This window comes from Colletotrichum orchidophilum (assembly GCF_001831195.1).
Source record: "Colletotrichum orchidophilum strain IMI 309357 chromosome Unknown Scaffold_105.1, whole genome shotgun sequence".
In the NCBI taxonomy this organism is placed as follows: Eukaryota; Fungi; Ascomycota; class Sordariomycetes; order Glomerellales; family Glomerellaceae; genus Colletotrichum; species Colletotrichum orchidophilum.
This window is the reverse complement of record NW_019173061.1, coordinates 155,342-177,416: the sequence shown is the minus strand read 5'-3', so window position 1 is coordinate 177,416 and position 22,075 is coordinate 155,342. Positions and strand designations below refer to the sequence as shown.

Genomic DNA, 22,075 nt, shown 5'->3' with positions numbered 1-22,075 from the left:
ATCTCGGACAACAGCCGATCGTCCGAACGGCCTCTAGAATCTCGACTGATCGCGGTCTTCACCGACTGAGTGAACAAGCCTGTTTTAATCGGACATGAGCCGGGCCTGTTAGTGGACCGTAAGTTTCTTTGCCTGTCATAGTATCCGTAAGGTACGGATATATCCGCAGAAACGACCCAGTTTCTCACACAACTGGCCGACTCTTCGCCGACCGGGACGCACCCGTCGCCTCCGCTTAACGAATGCGGCAATTCGATTGTCGATAAAGAGTTAGTCTTGCTGAAGAAGGTAGGTACATCCCGTCAGCACAGATGGTGCAGCGGTCCAGAATTCAATGCCAGAGCTGGACCTTGCCTGGCGCGCCTTCATCAAAAGGCCAAACCGCGCGCGTGGGCAAGGTGGGCTCTTGGTGTCCACAGTAATGAAACCTGCAATGGATGCCAGATATTGATCTGCAATCTAGCCCAGGGACCCGACCACTTAAAGCTCCAAATCACTCCAGTTTTTGTCATGGGCGGTTAGGGTAACTCCGGGGGAGGATTTCTTTTTAGAGTCTCCCCATCGGAGCACTACACCAGCACCATCCATAAGGTTAATTCGGCCCCGTGATTTAACTGTAACTCAATCCTTATTCTTGGTCGTAGCGATGACACTTTGCAAACGTCCTTGCGCAGGTTTCACCCGGCCCCCGCGACTCTCACTGATTGACGAAATGCACCGCTGAGAATAGAGCGGGCAGTGTCGTAGATTGAAATGGATTCTGGCAACTTCGTTCTATTCTTAGCTGATGAGTTTGGTCGCAGGCTGAAACTAAGCGAGCCACCGCCACCGATATGAGTAGGAGCGTGGTCTACTCACTTATGTTGCCTATAAACGTGAGATTTAGGGCCGTCTTCATGCTGAGCAGTTTTGTTTAATCCTAGGGTCTGTTGCAGGTCAAAGTCCCGTGTTAGCTCACGTTCTTGCGTCAAGCATTGTGCATATGGAGGCTAATGCTGGTTTGGGGGCCATTGTTACTACAGTCTGCCAGCTCATCCCCCAAAATAGCTGTTCAGTATACGAATGACTCAGTACCTGCAACTTTCATAACACTTCAAATGAGTATTCTGATACATTGATGCGTACATGTAGGTCGGACGGCGGAGCTTCTAGCATGCATGTGGGTTTGAGGCGTAGGAGCTTATGCTCGTTTCTCAGGGCTTGCAGTCCCCGTATACATTTACTAGAGTTATACCACGTTATTCTCAGTATCCCATGTTCAACAGCAAAAGGTGTTGATTTCGGAATTGGAATCTGATTCAACGTGTTAGGGTCATTGGTGAGAAGTGAGAGACGTATAGAGGGCCAGTCTTAGAGAGTAGGTGTGTGTATTAACAAACAATCGAATCTACTCTCTCTGGTCTGCGGCCTTGACCCCTTTTATTATTTTTAAAATAGGGCCCCAGCGGTGGATCCCTTGACTGGCAGGCCAGGCACCTCACACAACGTAAGACTCTGGTTTTGGGAGCTCCATCCCGACTGAACCCGTATTCAAAAAGAGATAAGCTTCGGAGTACGATACTTTTCGGTCTCAACTACGGAGGTATATCTCCCGATAATTCGCTGTCGCATTTTCGAGAGTTCAGCCGCTTGTATTACGCATCTCACTGCCTCCGTTTCGTAACCGATCGGTGTCTCCGATGCAGATACTGAAGCGGGGAGGACTAGACCTGAACCTTTGGTTCGAAGTTGACAGACTCCAAATGGCGTGGAACCATCAATGAAGTCAGCATCCTCGCTGAGAAGCACAGTTCTATCATATATCGCACAGCGGTGCCTTTCTCAGTGGAGATAAACACGAACCTTCCGATGAGATCAAAAGGAGACCACCCGGCAACTTGACCTCACAGAGACTTAACCCCCACCCAGGAAAGAATTGCAAGGTGAGATGAGTGAGTGACTCCTACGCATCATTGTGAGATTGTTCCAGTTCTCTGGAGGCCGAATTAGCACTCGCACTTCGTTGTAGACCAGCACATTGCCTGAATTTAACTAAAAATCTTGATGGACTTGACTTTGGAACCTGCATGTATAGGACCATCAATTGGGAGGTTACGCACTTAATTGACGGCTGCAACGTTAATGCATCGGATCTGGTGCTACCTTAATACGGTTGGTTCCTCAGGTGAAGATGAAGGAAGACGTATTGCGCAGACTGGAAGTCGATGGAGTTCGACAACTGGTGATCCTTCGAATGGAGCCAAGCCACTGATAGGCGAATCAAACCTTCTTCTTTCCAGGCTGCAGCTAGTAACTGCGGGGCATTGGCGGTCATTTCGTCACCACCGCTTTGACTGTGCCTGTCCGAACAAGGCCTAATTAAAACCACGCCACCTTATACAAGTAAAGCACGCTCAAATTTCAACACATCCATTCATTTGTTGCAATAGTCAATTCAAATTACTCGCTCTGCGATATTTCTGCAAAGAAGTCCATGATGGCTCTTTTAAACCTGCCCGTTGAGCTGCTACAGCGCATCATAGCTGAGACGATTCCCGACTCGATCGAGAACGTCGCAATCACATGCAGCACATTGTACCGCGCAAGTCAAATATACCTGGAACAGCACAACAAGCTCCGGCGGCGATATCGCCACTTTTCTTACTCCAAGCTCTCTAGGTTTGTCAACGTGTTATGAGAATCTTAGAAAATACATATACTGTCAATCGGGGTCGTACGCGTTGGCGTCGTGATTAGTTTGGCTGACAATAGTGTTGCCATATAGAACTAGCCCTTCTGACATACGAGCCGAGGAAGAATGGGATATTTGCACCAAAGATACGGGACTTCGCATTGTTAATGCCGTAGACTTCATTTTGGCAATCATACGCAATCCGCTGATTCCTCGGTACGTCGAAACGGCTGATCTCAAAGCCAGTTTCGGCGTGAGAAACTTCGATCCCGGGGACAATTCGCAGGGAACAGGACCATTGTTTCCCCGGGTCAGAGGAGAGGCCGACATTGAAGTCCTTCGGGAGTTTCTGCGCACATCTCCTTATTTGGAGCAGACTGGCAGCAACCCAGAGACCTGGATGGAAGGGATACAGAACGATGTGGTTGGCCATGCTGAAGTCTTCCTTCTTACCCTGTTGACCCATGTGCGGGAGCTTGCTCTGCCAGCTGCCTGGGGCGAGCTAACGTTACGTCCATTCAAGTCAGGTGAAGAGGGAGAGGAAGAAGATGAGCATCGATCTGATAGATCTGTCATTTGGCCTATGCTCGATCACATCGTGTGGCGTGCTAATGAGCCTGGCGTGAAAGATGCCGGGCTCTCTAAGCTGGATATCTTACGGCCGTTTACCGGATCAGGGTACGATTGTAGGAACGCAATGACCTTGAACACACCATTCCTGGCTATCGGGTCGCTTCGGGAAGCCTACATCGGGGGTTGCATTGCCCTGGAAGATGGCTACACTGGTATACCCTTTCACCCAGAGTACTCGACTTACAGCCCACGCCTAGAAAAGCTGGAGTTGGTGGGCTGTACATTCGAGCCATGGGAAGTGCGTGTCTTGCTCTCCCGCATGGCCAACTTGAAGTGTCTCCACTTTGCATACGAGGTGAAATGGCACGGCTGTGGCATGAGCTGCGACACGGGACACATTCTGGATACAATCATGGAATGCACCGGCGAGACATTGGAGGAGCTTTCGGCGTGGATGATGGAGCACTGGGGCTCGACAGGGCGTACTCTCACTGATATGAAGGGGTTCCGGCGCCTCAAGTCTCTTGAGATTGATAGCTTCATGTTTATGGGACCAGAGTTCCGCAAAGACGATGTAGAAGACTTCGATCTTACCGACGCGCCGAACGTTTGGCCCGTGGAGGAGATTGCTGCACCGCGTATGGTCGATATGCTTCCTCCTTCGCTTGAATCACTCAGGATTCTGGTGCAGGGTAACGATGGGGACGACCGGTCGGCTCAGATTGCAAAATGCTTGAGAGCATTGTTTGACGGGTTTCCTCAACACAGGCAGAAACTTTTACCAAAGTTACAGGAGGTTGTGGTTGAAATCGTGGGAACGAATGTAGACTTGAATCTCCAAAGGGAGATGGAAGCCCAGGGGGCCAAGATTTACGTTCGAGAGGGACTGGAAGTTCAGCCAAGCTTCCTCACCGAGTTCTACACCAGGTTCGACGTTGAAGCAGAATAATAGTAAGGACCACGATGTCCCCCAATAATTCGTGTACGTATGTGTCATTTGCATCTTTCACCACATCAATCAGGCTAAGCCATGAAGTGATGAAGCATGATCGAAACAATATACTCCAAGAAACCAATTCTTGAAAGATTGCCGGGATCTTAGGTTCTCTGCAAGCTCCATAGCTGCGGACAGGAGTGAGCCGCACCTTACAGTACCTTTGAAGAAAAGCGTCGCATGAGACGCTTGATCAGATGAACGGGCATTTGGGATGTCCCTAGATACTCGGATTTACACGAGCTGCATCCAGCCTTCGGCAGTCAAGCGATGTATGGGACTTCGTAGTTGCTGGTGTGGTTACCCGCGTTTCCGTATAGAGCTTGTATCGCGTTCAGTTAAGATACTAAGCATTTATATGCTAGATACTGCTGCGTTCATAACTGATGCGAACTGCTAACTTTGCTGAGCGACGTATGGAGGAACCAACTGGGGAGACTCGGGTCGTCCAGAGGGCTACAGATCCTATGATCAGGATACATCAATCAGAGAAATCGTGGTACTGATCGAAGGCAAACATCCAGGCACATTTCCTTCATGCTTGTGAAGCCTACCTCACAGCCGTTTCCTAGAACGCCACAGCTGAAAATTTTGTCAGCACACCGGGAGCTCCGCATCGTTCCCATCGAAGTAGGGAATACAACACGTTTCTACCTGCTACGTCATGGCGCTTAATCTCACTCAATCACACTTCCTTTAAACTTAACGTGCCCAGCTCTGGCGGCAATATATCAATTTCCATGCTAGACAGTCACTTGTCCCTGCACGGGCGAGCCTTCAAAATTCATGTCACGGATCATGACATTGGCGGCATCAGCTTGGTCTTCTCTTCGGCGGAGACCTTCACCTGGAAGAAGTACTGAAGCATGACATTGTTCATCCTGTACGGCGGCGACGAGCACGAATTTGCCGTGCCATCCTCGTCGGGGAAACAGTGCTTTGAAGGTACATGTAGCAAAGCAACGACACTACCGAGCGGAAGCTTCAGAGCTGTTCATTGATTGTTCAAAGAGAACAGGCAGGTGGTGCACTTTAGTAAGTTCGAGGTTCACCTCATATGGTGCAACGACGCCTACCGGCATTGGGTTCTTGACCTTCCCGATTTTGACGATGGACTGATCAAGCCCACTTACCTTAAGGAAAGTCGTCAATCATCGTGCGGAACGCGACTTTCACCGGTGGTTTCCTCCACTTGAAGGGAGACATTGATGTTACCACGACTCTTGAGATCCTGGGCGGGTTTCTTTTGATCAGCTCCATGAGCTTCGATCGTTTCCCCCTTTCTAACCTCCAAAGAATCAACCGTAGGCTGCGGGATGATTTGATTGAGGGGGCATTCCTTGCGCCACGCCATGGTTATCATCTCCCAGGATCAACCACGTTCAACTGGACTTAAACCCCTTGTGACGGCACCAAGAACTCCGGCGCCGCCTTCTACAAGACCAAATTTCCGTTGGATGTGCCAATCGATCGGCTATGATATTCCTTTGAATTGTGTCATTTCCAACGTGGCGTTGCCAACTATATAGCCAAGTCTCTTCTGGACGCAACTTTTCGTTCAGCTTACTCTCACGCAGTCAACTATTTCGGGGCGCAAACACGCTTTCCTGCTCCAGAGAGGATTCCTCAACTATCACGTCAACAACACCGTTGCTATTACCCTCTTGGCCTTGGTCGGCTCAGGCGCACGTCTCGACGGCCTTGAGTTGTCAGTGGACCAGATCGTTCAGTCAGGGTACCGAAAGCCTGGGCAGACGGCTCAACCGTTGGGGGTAGAAAGGATTAGGGCTTATCAAGGAAATTCTCAGTGAGAACTCTTGTGTAGTCTATTTCTTCAATTCTGTTCTGTTTATTTTTTCTGCCCTGTCTTGGCGGCTCTCGGCAAATTCTCGTCGCGAGGCCTTGCGGGTAAGCCCAGCCAGCCTCTCGGCTCCGTCGGAGACGATCAAAGTACCTAGGAAGACAAAGCATTTCATGGTAGTAGTAATTATTCAGGCAAAGATCGACGAGCTGAAAACCGTTGCATGTGGTGCTGAGGCGCAGCCGCTATTGATTGAACATATTCAAGACACCAACCGGCTTCGGAGGACAGAACGTAAAACAGGGCGAGCAAATCTGCCTTGCGCGCCATTTCAGGGCACGTAAATCAATTCACGAATGACCTTGGAACCAACCTCTCTCGGGCGGTGTGCATACCATCGGCATTAGTGACGCTAAGCCGGATTCTCTTACCGCAGCTTCGGCAACGTGTGATTGATCGCTCAACTAGTTGGATCCGGGTTTAGCGTCGCGGAATCAGTACCGCTGTCGAGGTTCACAGCCGACTTGGCAGGCAGTTCCTGAGATATCATGCGTGACCCTTGCATTTCAGTTTTTAACCATAGATAAATGCCTGTTTGCCGTTTCTTCAATGCCGTCAAGTATTTTCAAATACCGCAGTACTCAGCAACATAAAGAATCATATCATGCCGGCCATATTCGAGGATCCATGGCCTGAAGATAAGGTCAAGATATCGCTACAAACCGCCGCAGTTGTGAGTGACGTCTTAGCTGACACATCTGTATGATAGCCCAATCCTGATGAGTATACAGAATCATATCCAAATTATTGAGATCTTTCTCAAGCTCATACCGTACTTCAAACATGATGATGCGGGTGGTATTCATGATGAAGCTCTGGCGTACTCAGAGTGGCGCTACGTGAATTACATCCGCTATTTACGCATTTTCGGAGTGGCACCAAATGACTATCCACCTCCATGGTAAGTAAAAGTCGCACTCTCCCACTAGAGTCCATGAGCAAGTCTAAGGATGCGGCAGGGATGTTGCCATCATTTGGTACTGCCATCTTCTGTCACCCGGCAAATTCCACCGATATCTTTGGGACGGCCAATATCGCAGTTATGGCTTGAACCATCACCACTTCCCACTCACCCGCTTGTTACAGCTGTACAACTCTGGCATATGGTCCGATAAAAAGGCCCAGAAGAAATGGGAACTCTACAATAAGAGGAACTATAGTCCAAGACTACCATTCCAACTTTGGCGGTACCCTCCATGGCAACCCGAGCGAAAGTCTAAACTGCCTTTGCCTTTTTCAAACAAGCAGCCATGTATGCAGATGAAGGCGGACCCGGCGATCATAATGCACGACTTCGACGGCAAAGTCGCCTGGTGCACCATTATGGGAAAGAAAGAGTGGACATTGTCTGAGTGGACAGATGTCAGGATAGGAAGAAGACGAGATCTTTGCGTGAAGAATACCTTACACAGCAAGGACGGGGAAATTTGCCAGCTAGCTCCTTGGCCGACTCTTGATGACCTGCGCGATACCTTGAACAGCCAGATTGCGTTTTGGAGCACAATCATCCAGGCACGAGACAGCCAGGCCTCTTTCGCGACGACTCTCGGCAGCTCAATTGGCGATTACGAACGATTCATCAAGTTGCTCGGACGGCCTGCCGAAGGAACCTTTACTTCACGCCCACTGGAATACGACATGGACACAATCTTTCGCTTCAAGTCTGGAACCCACTTGCTGGGGAGCCGCTGCATTATACCTCCAACCCTGGTGATCGATCTTCTTTGGCACACGCATCGGCTTTACCCAGGCAGCTATTGGGTGTGGAGCTTCAGCGTCGCAAGGAGACTCATCGACTATGAGCACACCACGTCAGCAGCGGCAGCAGCCATCTTTCTCAACGACACAAGGATCGAGTGGGCGAAGAAGTATGGCGGACCTTGTCCCACGGATCTCGTCATGGATGAGCTGGGAGGAGATGGGTATGTCCCTGATGCGGCGGCTGTTCCACCTGGCCACCCTGCCAAGGTGAAAGCGAAATGGGTTCTGGGTGGTATCAATCCCATTCGGAAGAGAAAGAGGCGGACAAAGGGCGAGTATCACGTTTTTGACGGAGTATATGTATCTTTCGACAGCGGTGATTTTGGTGGCGGAGGAGATGGAGGAGGTGGCGACGGAGGATGTGGTGGCGACGGAGGTGGAGGAGGAGATGGCGGAGGAGGATAGAGGATTGAAGACAGTTTGCGTACTATGATTATATGATTATCTCAAAGTTGACTAGTAAACTACAACAAGCAAGATTTTGTTGATGGCTATGCCGCTTTTCCGACGCCATTAGCCTCAAGCCAGCGTGTGTTTGCTGAAGAATTCCATAATGTACGACGACGCATTGTACGATGCCGGACCATCTCCATGCTCCTTGTTATCAGCGTTCTCCTTAGTGTAGGGCCAACTATGATTTACATCGTGTTCATAGACGTGACTGACAAGGCCCTCCTTGTTACCTTTGCCCCACCGGTACATCTGCGCACGCGAGGTAATGTTCTTCTTGCAGGCCTTCTCGTCGAGGCCATCGCGGAGAGCCCACTCGGTCGCCCAGTGGAAAACGTCAGGTAAGCACGCGCCGCGGCGGCTGGAACTGCCTTCGTAAGGGATGGTGCCGTCGATTCCGCCGTGGAACTCAATCATGGGAATGTTGGACCGTCCCGGCGTGCAAGGGATCTTCACGGTCTTGGGATTGCAACCTTCTGCCCCCTCGATGTAGAACGAGCCGGAGACGGGCGCGAAGGCGGCAAAGCGTACTGAAAGCTCTTTATGGCATGCGGCGTAGTTGACAAAGCCACCGCCGTTGGATTTTCCCGTCATGAAGATGCGGCTCGTGTCGATGCAGTATATCTTTTGGAGGTCGTCTAGAACATTGCTGGTGTACTCGACGTCGTTTCTCTTGGTGATGTTTGGGGTGCCTTCCCACCGTTCCTGTGTTCAGCTGTCAGTAGGCCTCGTGGTGACCTCGAATCGACAATAATTACCTGGTAGCCACGGAGATACACGACGATATGGTCGGTATTGAAGTAGGGCGTTTCCAGGAGGTCGAGATCTCGCTGCGACTCTGGTGTCTCAGTTCCACCGTGGTAGGAGAATATAATCGGATTGTTGGCCTTTGTGGAATATTTCGGTGGTAGGAACAAAAGGTAGCTTCGAGAACGTCCTTCCTTGTCGGTGTAAGGAATCGTATAGTCGTTACCCGGTGATCGTCCCGTGGGCAGAGCCTTGTTGCAATGAGCAGATGCCGTCTCACTACTGACTGGCGCCCTCAAACTTGCCACTGCCGACACTGACACGCTGAATACCAGCGTCAAAAGTCGTGAGGAAACCATGATGATGTTTTCTACTGAGAGATGTAATGCTTTCGAGATAACGTAGCAAGCTCCGTGTCGTGGACGGAAACCGCGCGAGTATAAAAGTTCGGGGTCTGCCGTGAGAACCTACATGTTTTATTCATACGCACTGCAATCACGGATCACAATAGCCGGACTAGGATGAGCACTGCCCGGGACTAGTTCTCACTAAAGCCTTCCGGGTCTCACCGTGTGCCGACAAAAATTACGAGAACACGCTGATCGGCGCCGGGCGTAAGCACATTGTCCTAAAGGATGACTAGGCAACGACCGAAAGTCCCCCTTCAAAGCCCCTCTCAAACTGGGGATGATTCCTGCCTAGTGTACTTGTGTTTTGGCTTATTTACGTTGCCAGACCTCATGCCCCCCGGGAATTAGGCCGCGTAGTGCCGAAAAAGATAACCAAGAAAGCTTGTACCCTGCCTGCGCGCGCTTCGGATCTCAAATGAGGGGACGGGCTCGGGATTACGGCATGCTTCCCGCGAAGCCACATTTCTCCGGTTGACAGCCGCCACGTTTACGGATGAACCTGAGCCCTGTGGCGTATTTGTGATACCAGACACTTGTAGATACTATGCATGTTGTGCATAAAATTCCTGGACAAGCAATGTCAAACTATTCCTACATGTACTTATGCAGGTTACGTAACTGCATAGAAGGTAGGGAACGTAACTACTACATCGTTCAAATGGCATCCAAGCCATTCAATATGTTTCCTATCACAGGTATCTTTTCCGGGCAATTCGCTCACTTACCTAGTGAAAGGTCCAGTATAATTTGGAGATGATAGGATCGCTTGCTGGAGGAGTCGAAGCTGTGGGTGGCCCTGAATCGGGGCAGGTGTTTTGGCTCTTTGTCTTCAAAGCGGTGCCCTATTCGCTTGCAATCTCACGTCCATAAGCGGACGTGGTGAGAAGAAGTCGCCCAGTTATGCAATATACGCCTGTGGAAATATGAACAAATTGGCTACAGGTAGAGATTCGAACTTCTAAGTATTGATCGTGAATTCAAAATGCTTCATTATCGAAGTCGGGAACATATCGGGAACATAGGCTTAATTCGGATATTTTGGCAAAGCCCGGTGAAAATTGCCCAATTGGTCTCGTGTCATGTTAAAACTCCGCTCCGCAGTTCCAGACTAGACCTGGAAGTGCGCGGAGTTGAAGCACTAGCATGAATCTTTGACAGTTTCCTACAGCAGGTACTTACTTTATATATAGATCTTTGAAGTTGCTTAAAATTACCAAGTTACTCAAGTTAAACTTTACTCGAGCAGACGACCCAGCACTTTATTCATTCACTTCATGGCAAAGACCAAGATAACGGAAATGAAGGATAGGATGAGAGCTTGATGAACTGTCAAATACTACGTGTAATACTAGGTGGGTTCCGGTCTCAACAGAGCTTGAATTCGGATCGCATTGCTGAAGTCGAAATTCGGGGATGTTTGCGAGACCGAACGCAGGAGAACAGGCAGACGAGTTAATTGAGAAATTGTTAATTCCGAAAGGATGAGTAGAGGAAGCATAAAAGGCGAGGTGAAGTCAGCTCGAGATCTGATAGGGGATTGTGTTGTCGTATTTGTTGATGGGATATAAGTATTGGCCAATCGCACTGGTCCCTGTTTGACGACAAATCCACATCGGCTTGGCCGCTTGTCAGCCGTTTGTTTTGTGTTTCTTCCATACTTAACACAGACGGCTTGATGCGTGTCACGCTGTTCTTAAATTGGCAAAGGCAATCTCTTCAGGCCAGAACATGATGACTTTGTGGTCTCTGAAATTCGAGTGAACGAAGGAAAGAATGTGAGTGCTTTGGAAATAAAATGAAACTTGAAATTCTCCCTCACTGATAGGACTCGGTGAGAAAGAATGAGAGGGAAGAAAGCGACATGAGCGATGAGATGAGAGTGCGATGAGGATGAGTTGCATTGAAGTCTGCGCTGAGGGAGAGACGCTACAAGTCATGACTGGGAGTACCACATGTGGCCGCGGAAAGACTCCGCCAACCGGTGTTCAGCCGAATAGCCCCGCCTCTCCGCGCCGCGTCCCGCAGCCTTGCAGCTCGCAGGAAAATTTCTTGACAGAGCTTCTGCCGTTGGCCGGCGCAAACACTCCACCTGCATTGTCTGGACGATGAGAACATCCGCCACCTCAATTCGAACATGGCGACCGATGCTCCTCCTCAACCGGCCGGCGGTGCTCCCGCGAGGCAGCCTGCCGATCTCCCGACCGGCGACAAGCCGTCGGTTTCATCAGAGTCCCGCGCCGAGAGCGCAGCCCAGCCCGGTTCTGCAGAGGACAAACAACAGGGCGGTCGACGCGGCGACCGGCGCGACGACAGGCGCGGCGGAAAGTCGCGCGGACCGAAAAGGAAGCACGATGTCGGTCGCTCTGCTTGGAGGTGAGCATTGCCCAATCGTCCCCTTGCCAATTGGCCGTTGATCTGTTTGCAACTCGCGCCAACGATGTCTAACCAGGTAATAGCCGTGAGGCCACCGACAAGCGCGGACGCAATTCCGAGTACCAAGAATTCAAGCGTAGGAAGGTAGACAAGGACGGCAACCCCGAGGCCGTAGAGAACCCCTTCACCGCCGAAGAGATCGCCGCCGAGGGGCGCAAGCCGAAGCGAAAGGTCGCCGTGATGGTCGGATACTCGGGCACGGGCTACAAGGGCATGCAGATCAACAATGAGGAGAAGACAATCGAGGGAGACCTGTTCAAGGCCTTTGTTGCCGCAGGTGCCATCTCCAAGGCCAACGCCGACGACCACAAGAAGTCGAGTCTGGTCCGATGCGCGAGAACTGACAAGGGCGTCCACGCGGCTGGCAATGTCATCAGCTTGAAGCTCATCATCGAAGACGAGGCCATTGTCGAGAAGATCAATGCCGCTCTACCCGACCAGATCCGCGTTTGGGGTATTCAGCGCACCAATAACTCCTTCAGCTGCTACCAGACCTGCGACTCAAGATGGTACGAGTACCTCCTACCGACGTACTGCCTACTCCCCCCTCACCCCGACAGCTGGCTGTGGAAACAGTTGGTCGAGGCCGCGAAGGAAAAGGGCTACTATGAAGAGTTTCAAAAGAAGCTTGCCGATGTTGAGGGCTACTGGAGGAAAGTCGACGAGGAGGACATCAAGCCGATCCTCGACAAGCTCGATCCCGAGACTAAGGCCAAGGTGATGGAGAGAATACACGCCGACGAGGATGCGACCGCACAGGCGGATGATGCCAAGCCGGCCCCTGAGACCAAGACTGAGGAGACACCGGTTGAACCCGCGACCGAGGAGAACAAGACTCCCGCAGAGGTGCCTGAGGGAAGCGTCAAACCCAAAAACCGCGACCTCACCCCCCTCGACTTCGCCCTGCGCGATATCAAGGCCGCCTACATCGCCGCCAAGAGGCGGTACCGTGTAACCCCCGAGCGCCTCACCCAGCTCCAGGAGGCGCTGAACATGTACTGCGGTACAATCAACTTTCACAACTACACCGTCCAGAAGAGCTTCAAGGACCCCTCGGCCAAGCGTCACATCAAGTCCTTCAAGGTCAACATGCAGCCGATCCAGATCCGCGACACCGAATGGGTTTCCACCAAGGTTCACGGCCAGAGTTTCATGATGCACCAGATCCGCAAGATGGTCGGCATGGCTTCTCTCGTCGTCCGCTGCGCTACCCCGCTCGAGCGCATCAAGGAGAGCTACGGCCCCACGAGGATCGCCATTCCCAAGGCGCCTGGACTGGGTCTTCTCCTGGAGCGCCCCGTGTTCGACGCGTACAACAAGCGTGCGCAGGATAACTTTGGCAAGGAGACGATTGACTTCACAAAGTACGACGAGAAGCTGCAGGCTTTCAAGGACAAGCAGATCTACCAACGCATCTTTGAGGTTGAAGAGCAGGAGAATACGTATGCGACCCCTACATCTGAGTGATATGACAATTCAACTGACCGTGCCTACAGCTTCCACATCTTCTTTCAGCAGGTGGATAACTTCAAGTCTGACTACTTCCTGTGGCTTACGGCTGGTGGCATCGAGGCTGGTGGTGTCCGAACTGGAAAGGAAGAAAAGGGAGGCAAGACTCTCGAGGCGGAGCTTGGCGACGAGGATGAAGATCCTGTGAACGGTGACGGTTAAGTCAACTGGTAGTGATGTCAAAGACAGAAAACGGGGGATGGTATAGATACTGCAGCGGCTACTGCTCATAAAACGTGATGAGATAAAAATCAAAAAGCATAAAAGTTCCTTTTCTGTCCTTTTTGGTATGCGGGTATCAGCGTTACGTCCTCCGAGACACATTTACCTCGTCTCGAGAACCCCATGTCCAAACGCCAGTGAATGCAAATCCTTCATTTTTCAGGGCCAACCCCGATCCCATCCCTCATGCAGCACCACCCGCCCCATTCGACGCCGTCGGAGCCGCAGGCGGGGGAGCAGCAGCAGCAGCACCACCACCCTCAACAGACACGGCATCGGCGCGGCCCATCGGCACCCACTTGCCCTCCGCCGCCGCCGCGAGGCCAGAGAACCGGGTCTCCTGGATGGCGTTGAGCAGCTCCGCGCACCGCACCACGTCAGCCTGGAGCTTGTCGGCCTGGATGCGCGCGTCGCCTTCGCCCTGGCCCAGCTTGCCAAAGAGCCAGAGTTCCTTGAGGCGGCGGCTGAGGGCGAGGAGGTCCTTGATTGATGTGTGCTGTTCGATTGTCAGAATGAGCAAAAGTGTGTCACGTTGCATGGCCGAAGCGCTGCCGCGGTTCGACGTACCAGGCCTTCAAACTCCATTTGCATCGACATGCCTGTGACGGCGACGGTCTGGGGCTCGGCGTTTTTGCGCTCGCCTTCGGCTTGGATTGTCGCGAGCATTGTGAGCATGCGGAAGCGAGAGAGGACGTCGGCGATGAGGCGGTTGTGCGTGTCGAGAAGGTTTGATGAGTCTCGTGAGGTGTCCATGGTGGAGGGTTGTGTGGTGTTGAGATGAGAGAGAGAGAGAGAGAGAGAGAGAGAGGTTGGAGGATGGCGGCGTTGAGGTGAGGTGAACTCTGAGGTCAGAGCTCCTGCTGTGAGGCGAGAGAGCGTCTTGGAGTCTGTTGGTGGGGCGGTGGGGGTTCCTCGGTAAGAGGTGACCTTCTATGCAACTTCACCGAGAGCTTTTCTCGGTAAAACTCGGTGAGATACAGAAAAGAGACCCTGCTGCGACTTCAAAAAGCGCCAGCCAAAAGTCGAAAACTTCAAGAAAACAATGTCTATGTCCCGGTTTCAATTAATTGACAAAAAGCAAAAGATCGGTCTGACCCTTTCTCAATGAACAGTATAGCTGGACTCGCATCGATATACCATGGTCGAACCGAACGCAGAAAGACCATATCACAGTGGCCTAAGAGTACAAGTGTATCTGAACGGTGGACAACTCGAACTGAATTCTATCCAATTTTCGCGATACTTCTGACTTCTCCTGCTTTTCTAAGAAAGCCCTATAGATCTCTATGCAGCATTTTGATTGCCGACAGGGCTCTTTGTTGCATTACACAATCAAGGCAGCTGAGTCAAGTTTGTAAACTCATCAATCGTTCCTTTGCCAAAATCCAAGGTCACTTTGAGTGTGGAAATTCTTATAAGGATATGGAATGGAAGGAGAGAAACCATAATTCAAACCGCAACCCCTCTCCATAACTACGAACACATCATATCCCGCATCCAACAAACCACCAGTCACACTGAAGGAAAGCCATTATCTACTTCGTCAGCACTTAAACAGCCTAAAAGATGTCCCAGATTGACCCGAATGGTCTCTTCCCCGACGTCGACGTCCTCTGTGGCATGCCTGAGCTCGGCGGTGTGGCCGCTTGCGAGTTCCAAGTCCTCCAGAACGACTCGAGCAATTGTGCTTTCATTCTCGATTTGAAAGAAGAACAACCTCCCTATGGACTCCCGAATCAGTTATATGCACGGATCAGAAAGTCTGAGAAGAATGAACCCCTTCTTGCAACTGCTGCGCTGCAGAAGCTAGCCTACGCCGTACTTCCTCACCTGGTCCCGAAGATCTGGGGTTCTGGACATAGCCGAACGGACGACGGCACCGTTATTGCTTATGTTCTCTCCCAAGTCTACCCAAACGCCTGTACGCTTGAGTCGGTCTGGGGTGATCTTGACGACAACAATAGAGCAAAGCTCATTGACAACCTTTTCGAGGCAATCTCGAAGTTGCGTCGTGTCTCATTACCGAAGCTAAGCTATGAGCAAAGAAAAATTTTCCGCAACACGCCATTTGAGATAAAAGACGCAGAGAATCCCATTTCCGTCGGTGGTCCATCTTATGGTTATCATAGCGGCATTGGCTCTTTTCTGCAAGACAACCTCTACCCCAGAGACGCGGAGTCTACGGTCAACACAAAGCCCGATGGGACTGTGGTCGTCAGCGTCTACGCCCCCAAAGAGGAATCTTTTGGCTTCCCCCAGACGGATCTAGATGTGCTAACGCAAAGCTCCATCTTTTGCCACAACGACTTAGAGCCCTGCAACATCCTTGTCAACAAAGTCTCCACACAGCATGGCGACATGTATGAAATGGCGGCCATTATCAATTAGGACGAGGCAGGCTTCGTTCCCTTCGCCTTTGAGGTTGGTCGCAAAGACTCCCACCTGGGCCTCCAGAACGTCACCTGGAGTTGGTATGACATGTACCGGCAACTTGCGGCACATCATCTTCTGGACACTCCAGGTCACTCCATTTGGTCAAAACTGATTCGATGCCTGATGTCTGTTGCTGCTTGCCACCAGGACAGTGAGGGATCGACCACGGACGGCCAAGCACAGAGGCTGTGGCAGGAAAAGGAAAAGATTACATTCTCTACACTTACTGAAGAAGGATGGGTGAAGATGGGTGGCAGTGAAGTCTTCAACTTCAAGGTCGAAGAAAATGAACAGTACCAGGGATGATGCCCAGCAAGTTGGCTCAATCTGGGGATGGATGGTAATTGACGATGTGGGGTGGGAAAAAGGAACATTTTGGTCGGTAACTGTGACTTGATACAGAAAGCTCGTTTGCTGTGTATATAGTAAGTGATTCTAAGGACTCATGAAATCAGCGATATTCTGGTTGTTGAAGCTGGACCTTCATCTTGAATGGAAATAACCGTCGCCTCAAATTGTATTCAATATAGGGAAACTGAAAGTGCAAGACCACACAATAGAATAACAGTGAGAACCAAAACATGCCTAAGACTGTTTGTGTCAGAGGAAAATGTTTCTGTCCAATGTTTCTGTCCCTTCTTGGACACTTTGTCTTTGGTCCCATCCATGGCTGCATTCTGTGTATCCGTAGATGGTCGCGGCAGGAGGGTCGGAGGTCGAAGTCTGCTTTGAGACGGAACGGAAACATACATTGTACTAGTAGGCTTACCAGGGGAGCTTTGCGAAGACTTTTATGGATTTGGTAACAACTTCTTGTCGCTAGATTCGTTAAGCATTTGCAAATATACATGCTCGTTACCAAATTTCCTCGCTTGATTGTGGACGTAATCTTGGTGCACACACGCATGTGTACACTGTGATTGTGACATGGAATTTAACCTTATCAATTCTGTTGAAATTATTCTAAATACTGATCGCGAGCGTCCCTAAGACCTTTGGCAGTGTTGCGATATTATGCTGAATGTATTTACTCGGGGAGCGGAGAGCCGGGCGGAGGGTCGGAGGGTCGGCCCTTAAGTCCAGGTCCGGTCCGGGATTAGCGCTTACATGCACTCTTCTTCATACTTAATGCGAAGAAGACAAACGTTACTCTCATGACCAAACCATCGTTCTTCTCCTGACATAAAAGCAATGAAGTGGTGAGCTAATACGCATCATTCTACAGCGTCAAATCTTGCTCGGCTTTCATCTCCAGGCGTTCACGCTCAATCTGCAGAACCAATATGGCACAGCCGGCATTAGTCGCAACACCTTCTACAGGTGCACAAGAAGATGTCGTTTATCAATCTCGTCCCAGTGCTAGTCGACGCCGAGATAAACCACAGCTTTCATGCAATATTTGCCGACGCCGCAAGTAAGCATAAATCGCCTTTTCCCAACCCAAAGTTTCACACTGACTTATCTATCAATTACATAGGATTCGCTGCGATCGCAGACGACCCTGCGGGAATTGCTCTTCAAGAAGCCAACCCTGTATCTACCAAGAGACTGACATCACCAGCCCATTTCAGAAGACCGCACCAGGTGGCGCTGTCAAGGTAACTCTGCAAGATCGCCTAGCACACCTCGAGTAATTGGTGACGATGCTGGGGTCGTCGGAGAAACAAAAGATCCACCTTGGTGTGCCTGAGGGCTTACCTACACCAATCGATGATCGTTCAGAGACAGGTAGTATGCGGCCAAGTGTTTTGGAGCATCAATACGTTGGCAGTGACCACTGGTCAGCGATCATGGACAGCATTGCTGATCTAAAAGAACATTTCGACCGAGAGGAACTATCAAAGCTCGCAGAAACTCCGGCTTTGGCGGCAGAAAGTCACGGTCTAGATGAGCCGGATTTTCCTGGGCCATCCCGGAAGCGACGCCCATTACTTTTATACGGATGTCGGCCTGCAGCTTCGAGGTCAGAGATTCTATCTGCTCTGCCGCCAAAGACCGCAGTAGACCGTTACATCTCTCGGTATTTCAACCGTCTTGACCTTGTCTCTTCATGTGAGTTATCCGCTGCCTCGTTCGAGCTATCTAAAGAAGTTATACTCATGCTTAATAGCATCTGTTCATGGTCCTACATTTCTCGAAGAGGTAAGTTGAACGCACCTGCAGTACAAGCACAGTCAAATGGACACAGACAATTGGTTGACTATAACAGTACAATGATTTCTGGAGCAATCCCGACCGAGCTTCGGCCATGTGGATTGGCCTCCTATTCAGCATGATATGCTTGGCTGTCATTGCGTCAGACCCGGCCACTGACATATCTGAACGGGGACAACAGCAACTTCAAATCGACTTGTACCGTGAGAAACTGGTACAGTGTTTGCTGATGGGAGACTACACTCAGGGTGGCGATCACGCTCTCGAGACTTTCATAAATTACGTGTATGTCGAGTTTCGGATACACGATGATGCGCAAAAAGATGTCTGGTTTTTGCTTGGTCTGGAGGTGAACTTGGCCAAACGCATGGGTTTTCATAGGGATCCCAAGCACTTCCCCAACATCACTCCGCTAAAGGCAGAGATGAGGCGCAGAGTATGGGCCACCGTTTTGCTCGGCGACATCTTGATATCAGGGCAGATGGGAATGCCCCGCATGATTCGAGATGGCGAGTTCGACACGGCCGAGCCTCGAAATTTGAACGACGAAGACCTGAACGACGAGATGACCTGTTTACCACCGCCGAGGCCAGAGACTGAGCATACAACAGCTCTGGGGATCATTGCACAAAGGAGGCTTCTTATCGCCCTTGGAACCATCTCCGACCTTACCGCATCCGTCAGTCCATGCAGCTATGCGGATATAATGCGCGTCGACGGGATTCTACATCAGGCACGCATCAGCGTTCCTCCTCCACTCCAACTGAAAACCATGGCTTCTAGTGTTACTGACTCACCTCAAGTGATCATGGCTCGCCTATTCCTTCGCCATATGTTCTGCAAGGGTCAAATCATGCTTCATCGCCGATTCCTCTTTACAAAGTCAGCTGCAGAGAACCAAGACACGTACTCGTACTCAAGAACAGCCTGTCTAGATGCCTCTCTTGGAATGTTGGACATTCAACAAATTCTGGACGAGGAAACCTGTCCCGGCGGTCAGCTCTTCATGATGCACTGGCGGGTCGGCTCAATCATGAATCACCACTTCTTGACAGCCACCATGGTCCTCTGCTCGCTTGTCCATCGAAAGCAAACCCTTGGTCGAGGGGACGAGATAGGTACGGCGTTGAGAACAGCACGGAGCATATGGATGAGGAAAAGCGACGACTCAGGCGAGGCGAAAAAGGCAGTACAAGCAGTCAGCATTGTTCTTGCACGAGCTGGGGGTCCCAGGTTTGATGCCACTCTTATAGCCGAGCGGCCACCCCAAAAGCCAGCCGGGGGCTTCGGGAGTTCTAATCGGAGTTTATTGGAAGACCTTGGGACGCAACAAGAAATGCTTGAAAAGCAAATGTTCTGGGTAGAGGCTTTCACGTTGGATGATGGCGACCAAAGTATGAAGCTGAAGCAGTAATGAAGATTCACAACAGCTGATAGGTTTTAGGCGTGGATCTTTTCGCCGCTGGTAGCGGTGATAACAGCAACCCGTCCACCGGGACAATTTACAGCGAACAGGCCGGGGCCACCCTCAATCATGAATACCCAATGCTCGGAGAATGGGTGTTTATGAATGACCAAGAGCAGTGTTAGCAAGGCGAGGATAATGAACTCAGGCTGATGGCCTCTTCAACAAAAATTCATATATATTCTTTTCAGACCAAAACTTCCTTGCCGCAAAGATCCATGAGAAGAGTAAAGATATTACTTCATTATTTTTTCTCGCTATTCAGAGTGCTGGACGAAGGAACCTGACCGGAAATTGAGATCCTTTCCGCCACTGTAGGTGATCATGACCAACCTCGAGTTTCAAACATGAATGTTTTATAAGCTGGATAGATAAGCGTTTAGATAAGACTTGAAGTCTTCAGCTACATGGTCAGGCAAGGCCATGCGGGGCTGTGATCCAGGTGGTTGATCCTTCGAGAGTTGATCAGCTGACCGGCGCTTACGCGCCGCGCTGTTCAAAAGAATCAAACTACTTCGGATGAAGTGACGAAATCTTGCATGATTGTTGTCAATATCCATGTTATCAGGGGACAGTCATAGCCTACTATCTCCTTTATCTTACCGCGCTCAAGCGAGACAATTTCACCCGCGACATCAGCGACCTCGAGCCTACCAAACCAAACCACATCATGGCAGCGGCGATAGATCTACAAGATTTACCCCGCCAAGGGGCACGATTCCCGACCAAGTATCGTCGAAACTTTCCCAGGTCCAAGAATGGCTGCTTGACATGTCGCGCCAGGCGGAAGAAGTGCGACGAATGCAAACCCTGTTGCACACCCTGCATTCGCACCAGGCGAGAATGCACATGGTCTGTCTTCACGGAGAACGCGACGAGCGATGAAAACAGTACCACCGTGTCAAATTCAAGTCAGCATACGAACCTGTTGGGCCAAACTGGAGCAGTCATTTCAGCAGCGACGACCATCTTGGAGGCACCCAAGGACTCCTCGTCTTTGCGGGCATCTCTAACATTCGGGACCCTTTCGCATCTAAGCGAAGTTTCGAGGCCACTTTACGACCAATATCTCGCCGTGACTGCAGAAATACTGGCACGTGGGCCCAGTGTAGATGGCAATCCGTTCATCAATTACGTGCTGCCTTTAGCCGTCTCTGATAGCCTCGTCCTGGACTGCGTTCTCGCCATTGGAGGGGCTCACTTGGTTGTTCTGGACCCCAAGCAGCCACACTCGGAGGTGATGACTCGCAGGCATTACGCTAGATTGCTAGCAGGGCTCCAAAAGGCCCTCCTTGGCGAAGTGTCTTGCGCCGTTGGCGAAAGCGATGAGGACAAGAAGCAATATATTCTCCTCATTCTTCTTCTATTGTGTGTTTTTGAAGTATGTTATTCATCTCATAAATAGTATGATACGTCCAACTGATCTCTCGCAGGGCGTTCAGGGTGACAATACCGGTGCTATTTATCATCACGTCCGAGCCAGCCGTCACTACGTTATTGACTTGGCGGCTGATATCGACAAGCCGTCAGCTTCATCCAAGAAGAGTAAGCATATTCGAGGCTTTCTCTTAGAGATATACGCCATGTTCGCCTTAAAGCTGGCAGTCACGCCACGCGGCTTGCAAGAAGAGAAACCTGTGACATTGGATCCTTTCCTTGGCTCTCTCAAGTTTCTGAGTGAGTATAAGTCGCGAGGATTCATGCTTAGTTTCGGACACGGGCTTTTCGCCATGATACCGGAAATCTCAAACCTTCTCGAGAGACGCCGGCTAGAGGAACTGTGCCAGTCCAAATCTGACGATCTCTACGAATCGTATAAGTCATTTGTAGAGACGCTGGACTCATGGGATTCCTTATCTGATGTTCTCGAAGGGGAAGGCGCATGCCCCCGCTACCAACAGTCCTCAGCCGTCGCCATCTACCGTACCGCCCTAGTTCTCATCCTCCACTCCGCCTTCCACGAAGGTCTGTACAAGAACCCAGAGCTCATTGCCGAAATCAACCTTCGTATAGACAAGATACTGCCCTTGTGCTGGGCCGTCTACGCCAGCAACTCGCCGCTGCGGAGGATGCTGCTGTGGCCGGCGTCGATCTTGGCATCCTGTTGCAAGAAACCAGAGCACGTCAAAGCTTTTCGGTTAGGGCTGAATTCAAATCCAAGAGCGCTGGGTGCTGTCACAGAAGCAGCAAAAGCGATTGAGCTCTTATGGCGAGATGACGACCCGAGAGCGTACGGGCCTCGGGGTTTGAATATGGTGATGAAGAATCATGGTCTCAGTCTCAGTGTGTGTTGAGTGGAATTATTATCTACTATGTGCCAGGGCGGCTTCGTAGGCTTCAAGGACGTTGCTTACCATCAGTACATGCGATTTGCAGTGCGTGTGTTGTGATC

The 22,075-nt window shown here is 50.7% G+C and overlaps 8 protein-coding genes across 8 annotated transcripts; 6 read left to right on the top strand and 2 right to left on the bottom strand.

Annotated features, from left to right (window-relative positions):
* Positions 1 to 2,476: 2,476 nt before the first annotated feature.
* Positions 2,477 to 4,193, top strand: CORC01_10550 (uncharacterized protein; the record flags this gene model as incomplete). Its single annotated transcript, XM_022622178.1, has 2 exons — positions 2,477 to 2,658; positions 2,765 to 4,193. 2 exons carry the CDS (start codon positions 2,477 to 2,479, stop codon positions 4,191 to 4,193), a joined length of 1,611 nt encoding a protein of 536 aa, XP_022471375.1.
* A 2,510-nt stretch (positions 4,194 to 6,703) lies between these two features.
* CORC01_10549 (uncharacterized protein) lies at positions 6,704 to 8,265 on the top strand (the record flags this gene model as incomplete). Its single annotated transcript, XM_022622177.1, has 3 exons — positions 6,704 to 6,772; positions 6,831 to 7,000; positions 7,059 to 8,265. The coding sequence occupies 3 exons, from the start codon at positions 6,704 to 6,706 to the stop codon at positions 8,263 to 8,265; spliced, it is 1,446 nt and encodes a 481-aa protein (XP_022471374.1).
* A 114-nt stretch (positions 8,266 to 8,379) lies between these two features.
* CORC01_10548 (uncharacterized protein) lies at positions 8,380 to 9,416 on the bottom strand (the record flags this gene model as incomplete). Its single annotated transcript, XM_022622176.1, has 2 exons — positions 8,380 to 9,015; positions 9,069 to 9,416. 2 exons carry the CDS (start codon positions 9,414 to 9,416, stop codon positions 8,380 to 8,382), a joined length of 984 nt encoding a protein of 327 aa, XP_022471373.1.
* Positions 9,417 to 11,601: 2,185 nt separating this feature from the next.
* On the top strand, positions 11,602 to 13,571 carry CORC01_10547 (tRNA pseudouridine synthase A; the record flags this gene model as incomplete). Its single annotated transcript, XM_022622175.1, has 3 exons — positions 11,602 to 11,840; positions 11,924 to 13,342; positions 13,397 to 13,571. 3 exons carry the CDS (start codon positions 11,602 to 11,604, stop codon positions 13,569 to 13,571), a joined length of 1,833 nt encoding a protein of 610 aa, XP_022471372.1.
* Positions 13,572 to 13,815: 244 nt separating this feature from the next.
* Positions 13,816 to 14,561, bottom strand: CORC01_10546 (uncharacterized protein; the record flags this gene model as incomplete). Its single annotated transcript, XM_022622174.1, has 2 exons — positions 13,816 to 14,127; positions 14,199 to 14,561. Coding segments are annotated over 2 exons (675 nt in total), but the record flags the coding sequence as incomplete, so codon positions are not given.
* A 636-nt stretch (positions 14,562 to 15,197) lies between these two features.
* Positions 15,198 to 16,370, top strand: CORC01_10545 (uncharacterized protein; the record flags this gene model as incomplete). Its single annotated transcript, XM_022622173.1, has 2 exons — positions 15,198 to 15,959; positions 16,020 to 16,370. 2 exons carry the CDS (start codon positions 15,198 to 15,200, stop codon positions 16,368 to 16,370), a joined length of 1,113 nt encoding a protein of 370 aa, XP_022471370.1.
* A 1,484-nt stretch (positions 16,371 to 17,854) lies between these two features.
* On the top strand, positions 17,855 to 19,808 carry CORC01_10544 (fungal specific transcription factor; the record flags this gene model as incomplete). Its single annotated transcript, XM_022622172.1, has 4 exons — positions 17,855 to 18,116; positions 18,175 to 18,206; positions 18,274 to 19,612; positions 19,663 to 19,808. 4 exons carry the CDS (start codon positions 17,855 to 17,857, stop codon positions 19,806 to 19,808), a joined length of 1,779 nt encoding a protein of 592 aa, XP_022471369.1.
* Positions 19,809 to 20,353: 545 nt separating this feature from the next.
* On the top strand, positions 20,354 to 21,977 carry CORC01_10543 (C6 zinc finger domain-containing protein; the record flags this gene model as incomplete). Its single annotated transcript, XM_022622171.1, has 2 exons — positions 20,354 to 21,064; positions 21,117 to 21,977. The coding sequence occupies 2 exons, from the start codon at positions 20,354 to 20,356 to the stop codon at positions 21,975 to 21,977; spliced, it is 1,572 nt and encodes a 523-aa protein (XP_022471368.1).
* Between the last annotated feature and the right edge of the window lie 98 nt (positions 21,978 to 22,075).